The sequence below is a fragment of the Oncorhynchus mykiss genome, chromosome 30 (assembly GCF_013265735.2).
Source record: "Oncorhynchus mykiss isolate Arlee chromosome 30, USDA_OmykA_1.1, whole genome shotgun sequence".
Taxonomy (NCBI): Eukaryota; Metazoa; Chordata; class Actinopteri; order Salmoniformes; family Salmonidae; genus Oncorhynchus; species Oncorhynchus mykiss.
This window is the reverse complement of record NC_050570.1, coordinates 9,394,429-9,402,798: the sequence shown is the minus strand read 5'-3', so window position 1 is coordinate 9,402,798 and position 8,370 is coordinate 9,394,429. Positions and strand designations below refer to the sequence as shown.

The window sequence follows — 8,370 nt, the reverse complement described above, 5'->3', positions numbered from 1 at the left end:
AACTCTCTCCCTACAATTTGATATTTGCGTGCACCCGATCCACCCGACCTGTGGTGGTTGAACGTTTTCTGGTCTAATCAGAGGGCAGTGTGCGCATTCCTATAGCCAATCTGTTGCACATTGTTTTTGCGATGGGGATGCTGCTGTTTTTCTGGCTGCGTGGAGAGGAGCCGAAGTATAGGGAGACTGTGCCCCAAAATGATTGACAAAACGTTACAAAACTTGGCCAGATCATTTCAAGTCCTCTGTCTCAGGTCAAAGTCCCAAGTCCTGAGGCTCCAAGTAGTCTCAAGCTGTTTTATTTTCTGTCAAGTCGAGTCTCAAATCATAAAATGTGTGTCCAAGTCATGTGACTCGAGTCCACAACCGACTTGTTATAGTTGGTGGAACCAGCAAGAAAGAGGCCCAACTTGTGGCTATTGGCATAGCGTCTCTCTCCCTTGAATACAGGCGGTTGACGTCAACAACCCTCATCAAATATTCAAAAATGTATTCAAATAATGAGACGTATCCACCAATCTAAAGAGAGGACTAGGCGAGAGCGTGACAGCTTGCCCTGCCACTTTGTGGACAACGACTCCCATTATTGGTCGGAGACAAGAATCTTGCCAGTATATCCTTAATCTTTGGTGGAAGGAATGTATGAAAAGGAAATATCTGAGCCTGTACAGTATGGAGAGGGTCACTAATGTGAGAAGGGTATCACCTCAGACTGCTCACTGCCCCTCAAATGAGAGGCTTTGAAAAAGCCTGTATCCAGATTTATCAATGAGCTATTTCAAAAAGGTCCCAGAGGCTTATATCATCAAGGTGTGGGTATTCTTGTTAGTGTATTCACACACAGATGGCCTGGATTATTAAATTAGAGAATGTCAGTCCTCTTATATGCTTCTGCCATCCAGCTATAAGTAACTAGTGTGAGTGGTGAATACATGAGTGCTCAAATAAAATGTCTTTATTGAAAGTCAAAAGCTGTGCAAACATAAATCATACTGCTGTTCATAAAGGTAACTTAAAAACAAATATATTCAGAGATTAGAGCATGTTAGTTATTACCCTTTATTAAAAGGGTCTGTACATCAGAACTCATTAGCAGCAATACCAGTGGACCTGCCTATTGTAAACAGAGGCAGCTTGCCCCCCTACAAACAAATGAGTGCTGTGCCTTTCTCCTTAGCCATGATTTTGGCAGAACCATTAAAGGTGAACTATGCAGAAATTGCTCCGCCATTTCCTGATTGATAAAATTCTAAAAGTTAACGACAAATCAAGCAAGTAGAGAAATCATTGTACCATCTAAACCGATGGAAACATTTTCCATGACCAAAAATATTGTATTTTCAACTGTTTGAAGCTGGTGTACAAAACCAAACGTAAAAGATGCAAAAACAAAACTTAATGGGAAGCAAAAAAATAAATAGTGCACATCGAACAGCTCAACCACTTCTTAGACTTGCTTTCAATGCAAAGACAAATCTATAACTCCCATTTCTATGTGAATTTGGTCAGGTCGCCCAACACGTAACATAATGCAGCTTTAATAATAGAGTCCAAACATATGGCTTTGAACTTCTTTTACTTTTTTTTTTGCACGGCAATGCTCATTAGTTCTCCTTCCTCGTTTCAGTCAATGAGAGCAATATATCATGCACAAGGCCGCTTCATTCGCCAATAACTCTGTGGTGAGTCTACCGTCAAGGACAGTAAGCATAGCAGAAGTCAAGGCAAAGTGGCACCACCGTTGTCGCTGAGCATCGGGAACTGGGCGCATAATCCTGCACTGTCCACAACTGTCAGTTGGGGTGTATTCATTAGCACACTGTAGCAAAACATTTTGCAACATAAACAAGAGTTTCTTATTGAAAAAGTTAAAGTACACTACATGGCCAAAGGTTTGTGAACATTTGTTCGTCAAACATCTCATACCAACTTCATGGGCATTAATATGTAGTTGGGGCCCCCCTTTGCTGCTATAACAGCCTCCATTCTTCTGGAAAGGCTTTCCACTAGATGTTGGAACATTGCTGCAGGGCCTTGCTTCCATTCAGCCACAAGAGCATGTTGGCCGATTAGGCCTGGTTCGCAGTCTGCGTTCCAATTCATCCCAAAGGTGTTTGAAGGGGTTGATGTCAGGGCTCTGTGTAGGCTAGTCAAGTTCTTCCACACCGATCTCAACAAACCATTTCTCTATGGATCTTGCTTTGTGCATGGGGGCATTGTCATGCTGAAACAGCAAAGGACCTTCCCCAAACTGTTGCCACAAATTTGGAAGCACAGAATCTTCTAGAAACGTCATATCAGGGCAGAAATATGACAAACTGACTTGTTGTAAAGGTGGCATCCTATGACGTGCCATGTTGAAAGTCACTGAGCTCTACGGGCCATTCTACTGCAAACGGGTGTGGCTGAAATAGCCGAATCCACACATTTGAAGGGGTGTCCACATACGTTTGGCTATGTAGTGTAGGTCCTTCTCCATTTGGTTCCTAGTGAATACAACCCTGATGTGATGAGAAGAGGACTGTCCGGGGATACCGGTAGGGAGTAGTGTCCACTGGCGTTAGCTAGTCTCTGACCAGCAGAGAGCAGTAGAGCCTACAGAGCCTGATCAGCAGAGTTTCCATTCTGATGCCCCCCCTCGTAGTCCAGCTGGCACAGTATCATGTTGTTCTTCAGGAAAAACTTGTCTCCCACGCAAAATCTGCAGACACACACACACACACACATTAGTGCCTTCATTTAAGACCAATGAAACTTCCCAAGTCCTTAAAAGCAGTAGTCTTTTGGTTAAAGGAAATGAATAGACCTTCATACAGTATGCCGCATTCCATACAGTATGCCGCATTCCATACAGTATGCCGCATTCCATACAGTATGAAGGCCTACTGCCACGTCGTGGGAAAGTCAGTTGCACAATTGAATGCATTCAACTGAAATGTGTGAATCAGAGGTGTGGGGGAGGCTGCCTCAAACCGGCAAGCAGTTGTGGGTTAACTGCCTTGCTCAAGGGCAAAAGTGCCTTACTCTACCTTGCTGGCACAGGGATTCGAACCAGTAACTTTTTGGTTACTGGCCCAATGCTCTTTACCGCTAGGCTACTTGCTGCACCATATACAGTACCTCAATTTCAGGCTCGAAAAAAGATTTGACCTTGTTCCAGAGAGTATCTTAAAGCATTCATACATGTTGATTGTTTGGTATTTGCTCTACTTGCTTCAAGACCAAACTCTTAGCTGGTTGTTTGCACCATTTTGTCTGACCTCAAATGCTCACTAAGAGGCCATCCATTAAGTCCCCCTTATAAGCTAAAAGTGTTCCAAAAGCACCAGGCAGTCAAACAGATACTCAACATGCCTGTTACTCACATAAACAAGCTGTTTACGGGATCTATCATGATTATTTTCCTTTCAGGGTCACTTGATGCCTGCTTTCAAGGCATACACAGTATGTGGGGTGAACTGGGATTCATTCATTAGGCACCAAACAGAAGAAAACTGAATGAAACCGGGAGAGTACTTGGGACTCAATTTTTGTTTTCCATTGCAAAACGTGTTCCGTTGTGTGCCGTAATGAATATAGCCTTGAGGCTCCCCTCATATCACCTCTGGCTGCACAGCTGGCAGGCAAAGCAGTCCAAGTGGTAGACGTTCTCCCTGGCTCTCATCACCATCTCAAAGGCCGGGATCACCTTACTGCAAGCGGCACAGTTCCCCGTCATCCCAAAAAGCCTGGAGGTGGTGGAGAAAGAGAGGCAATGATGTGGGTTGTCTGCATTAGGAAACACCAATTAGGAAATAAAAACTTTAGTTTCTCATTGGACAAGTTCAGATTCTATCCATCTCTTTTCACTACGTTTCATGCCAACTGAACACGACCCAGGTAGCCGACTGCTTTGATAATGCGTTAACTAGGACTTGGCGTATTATCATTTTATTCATATGTTAAAAAAGTAGCATAGGGTGAAATCTTCAGTGGTGGAAGAGAGCCTTGAGAAGAACCACATCCATGGGTTGAGTCCCTCATAGGATCTACAAAGAGCTGCATCAGAATGTCAAGTCTCACAAAACATAGTGCCATAGACCAGCGGCAAACAAGAGACTACAAGCAAGCAGGCTTAATGAAGCCTAACGAAGGCAAGGCTAATGGGGCCTTGGTATGCACCTGGTGTTTCTCCTTAACAAGGGTATGGGCCTTAATGCTAATTCCCCACTAATGGACCAATTAAAATAAATCACATGGTTTTAATCCCGGCCTTCAAAGGCTTTCTGCCTGATCGTCGCGATGACGAGGAAAACAGGAGGCAATTTAGCCAATTTAACTGTCAAACTGGTTTTCCCCTCTAAAAGCAATGCAGCTAATGAGAGACTTAGCTTCAACCAAATCCAGCTGGATCTTACACATGAGACTTGCACTTGAGTTGAATGACTGGTAGTGGGCTAAATATATTCGCAAGGGTTTCTATAGCAGCAACCCCAGAATAGTTCTGAGGGTTTTCTGTGCTCGAGTGTATTGATGTATATGAAGAGTTTATTTCCAAAATGAGTTTTCCACCAATTTTTCACATTTGTGTTTCCCCCCACATCATTAATTATAGGTACCTTCATGTGTGTAAAATATTACTATTCTTATTTTTTATTTATTTTATTCATAGAGTTTAGATGTATATGAAAATTACACTTTCTTTTGCAAAACGCTATATTGTTTAGCTGGAATGGAATATTGGTATCCTGTATATTTGACTGTGATATGTGGTGGTCTCACCTAGATATCTTAAGATGAATGCACTTACTGTAAGTCGCTCTGGATAAGAGCATCTGCCAAATGTAAATGTTTTACATACAGATCTTATATTACTGTAAGTCACTCTGGATAAGAGCATTTGCTTAAATGTCTGATGTCAAATATAAATGTTTTACATACAGATAGGATTATTTACAAAAACATTTTTTATTTTAACATCACACAATGTGTTCTCATTTGTACATTTCTTCATTATAAAAATGTTTTATTGCATTTCATAATTTCTTTAAAACAAAATAAGCCAATTTACCAACATTTATGAAAATGGTTATAAAGTTTGTTGGAATGAAACTCTTCATATGTAGTTGATGATTCATTTCCAGGTCTGTCACTATAGTTTTATTAATATTTATGCTCTTCAAACTCTGATCTCTATTTTATCTGCTAACCAAAACATGGAGATGCTGTTATTTTTGCCTGTTCTGCCCACTTCACCAAACTGAGGTAATTTGCCTTAAATCAGAAAATTACCAGATAGGAAGGAGCAACATGGCAATAGTTCCATCAATTGGAAGTCTAGGTTGAGACACTGTTATTGCTTACACCCATCCCTACAAACACAGAGGGGTAGAGGCTAGATTGGAGAGGATTGAAGGGTTGGACCGTGTTCAGTAGGGTACGCAACGTTTAAAAAAAAAAATTGCAATGGAAAACATTTTTTTTAAATGTGCATTTCATATTGGAAAAGTGAATATAGTCTCTCCCTGTTTCTGTCCGTTTTCTTCCATGTGGTGCCTAATGAACACAGCCCTGGTTTGAGAGCCCTTACCTCAGGTAGTCCTTGTGACAGAGGATGAGGTTGGCTCTGGTGTAGAGGGTGGAGCCCACGTCACCCAGGCGACAGTCACAGCAGGCACACTTCAGACAGTCCTCGTGCCAGTACCTGTCCAGAGCCTCGAGCACAAAGCGGTCCATGATCCTCCGGTTGCACCCGGCGCAGACCCTCGGCTTCCCTTTGGACTGGAGAGGCACAAGGGAGACACCTACAGACAGGCAGACACAGATTTGGAAGTAGGCTACAGTACAGCCATCCCTAACCCTCTCAGTTACATGACCAAGGAATATTGTTTGGCTACCATAACTTTCTATGGTTCTCTCAGGGCTATCATTATCTCTTGGTCACTTCTAAATCATATTTTGGTCTTAAACATTTTCTGACTCCAGAGCATATTATGAATGGGACCCTTTCTGGTGCTATATGGCCAAACTGATCCGGTCATAACACAATCATTTCAATGTGAATTAACATTTAAATAAATAAAAAATAAACTGATTTAGTATGTTTGTGGTGGAAAAAGTTCTGGCTATCCCTTTAATCCAGTCCCAATGACCAAAGAGACATGGTATTTGCCCTTGCTACATCCCAAAAGCCTTCAGATTGTAAATTCATATCACATAGGCTACATTCCTAATTAGGCCTACATGTCGAAGACACAGACGGACAAGGAAATACAAGTATGTGAATCGTAGACCGACCGTTCGAGCATGAGTTGCTTAAATGTAGATATCCAAATCAGGCACTCACTTTCCTCCTTGTCAAACACCATCGTTCAGACGGCGATTCGACTCCGAGAAACCTTCACACGGCTGCGACAACCTCTCAATGTCCCCCTCGACGTTCGGACGCAAATTCTCGCTGGTCGACGCAAATGGACTTAGATTCTCTTGAAGGTGATCGTATCAAAGTCTTCCAGCTCCGCTAGTAGGAATTGAACGCTTGCAACGATATCAAATCTGACCAGGCATGATTAGATCCATTATAACCCTTTCATGTTGGCAAATTGGGCTATAAGTAAAAAGTATATTATGGCATGTGAAAAATAGGCAAAATAGTCCATAGATGTCAGTGGATCAATAATCCTACTTCTCCCGCGATATCTACCAAAAGTGTCAGGTTGTATTTCAATAGCTCTGGTGTTGCCACAGCACTTAGATCCATTATACTTAAAAGCATCGGATCAAGCGTTTCAAAGTAGTCTACGGTCGACCTCGGCTTTCTGCCTCTCTAGTTGTGCCAATGCTCTGTAAAATGTGCACGGCTCTCATAGACCTATGTGTTCCCGCGCGTGCTAATTATATAAAGTCATTATGCTCCGATCTGATTAGTGGCCCCTCCCCCTCTTTGAATCAATTATTCAATACACACTCTGCCTGTGCCTAAGTATTTTTTTTGTATAAGCTTATTCAAGGACACCAATTACCCTAAGGGCACTTCTCTCATTACTGTAATTTGAACAGGACACAAATGCATTGCCCATTGGGAAGTGTGTGTGTGTGTGTGTGTGTGTGTGTGTGTGTGTGTGTGTGTGTGTGTGTGTGTGTGTGTGTGTGTGTGTGTGTGAGCGAGCTACTCACAAGCTTTTAAGCAAAGCTCCATTAGGCAAAGATTTTCACTTCATGTCTTTGCTTTGAAACTTCACCAGATTCACAATTGAGCATTGAGAGCCTTCAACCTCTATCCGCTATCCTTTATTCTTTATCCTCTATCCTCTATACTTGATCCTCTATCCTTTATCCTCTATCCGCTATCCTTTATCCTTTATCCTCTATCCTTTATCCTCTATTCTTTATCCTCTATTCTTTATCCTCTATACTTTATCCTTGATCCTTTATCCTTGATCCCTTATCCTCTATCCGCTATCCTTTATCCTCTATCCTCTATCCTTTATCCTCTATCCTTTATCCTCTATTCTTTATCCTTTATCCTCTAATCTTTATCCTCTATTCTTTATCCTCTATCCTTTATCCTCTATCCTTTATCCTCTATCCTTTATCCTCTATTCTTTATCCTTTATCCTCTAATCTTTATCCTCTATTCTCTATCCTTTATCCTCTATCCTTTATCCTCTATCCTTTATCCTCTATTCTTTATCCTTTATCCTCTAATCTTTATCCTCTATTCTTTATCCTCTATCCTTTATCCTCTATCCTTTATCCTCTATCCTTTATCCTCTATTCTTTATCCTTTATCCTCTAATCTTTATCCTCTATTCTTTATCCTCTATCCTCTATCCTTTATCCTCTATCCTTTATCCTCTATCCTTTATCCTCTATTCTTTATCCTTTATCCTCTATCCTTTATCCTCTATTCTTTAACCTCTATTCTTTATCCTCTATCCTCTATACTTTATCTTTGATCCTTTATCCTCTATACTTGATCCTCTATCCTTGATCCTTTATCCTCTATCCGCTATCCTTTATCCTTTATCCGCTATCCTTTATCCTTTATCCTCTATCCTCTATCCTTTATCCTCTATCCTTTATCCTCTATTCTTTATCCTCTATCCTCTATACTTTATCCTTTATCCTCTATCCTTGATCCTTTATCCTCTATCCGCTATCCTTTATCCTCTATCCTTTATCCTCTATCCTTTATCCCCTATCCTTTATCCTCTATTCTTTATCCTCTATTCTTTATCCTCTATACTTTATCTTTGATCCTCTATCCTTGATCCTTTATCCTCTATCCACTACCCTTTATCCTCCATCCTTCATCCTCTATCCTTTATCCTCTATCCTTTATCCTCTATCCTTTATCCTCTACTCTTTATCCTCTATTCTTTATCCTCT

The 8,370-nt window shown here is 41.2% G+C and overlaps 1 protein-coding gene across 2 annotated transcripts; it reads right to left on the bottom strand.

Moving 5' to 3' along the window:
• Positions 1-596: 596 nt before the first annotated feature.
• Positions 597-6,860, bottom strand: LOC110521281 (rhombotin-1). 2 transcript variants are annotated; one of them, XM_021598737.2, is made up of 4 exons: positions 6,326-6,860; positions 5,570-5,783; positions 3,603-3,728; positions 597-2,701 (listed from the first exon to the last, which is right to left on the bottom strand). In XM_021598737.2, exons 1-4 carry the CDS (start codon positions 6,345-6,347, stop codon positions 2,596-2,598), a joined length of 468 nt encoding a protein of 155 aa, XP_021454412.1. In that variant the 5' UTR covers positions 6,348-6,860; the 3' UTR covers positions 597-2,595. The 2 variants fall into 2 exon arrangements, with proteins under 2 accessions (XP_021454412.1, XP_036825353.1); XM_036969458.1 differs by having other exon boundaries at positions 5,570-5,760; positions 6,326-6,464.
• Between the last annotated feature and the right edge of the window lie 1,510 nt (positions 6,861-8,370).

Bases quoted from the DNA above. Each gene is read 5' to 3' on its own strand.
- LOC110521281 (XM_021598737.2), bottom strand. From the start codon at position 6,347: ATGGTGTTTGACAAGGAGGAAA. The intron at 5,784-6,325 runs GTGAGTGCCTGA...GCCTGTCTGTAG, and splicing joins GGTGTTTGACAAGGAGGAAA to GTGTCTCCCTTGTGCCTCTC. The intron at 3,729-5,569 runs GTAAGGGCTCTC...CACCACCTCCAG, and splicing joins TGTCACAAGGACTACCTGAG to GCTTTTTGGGATGACGGGGA.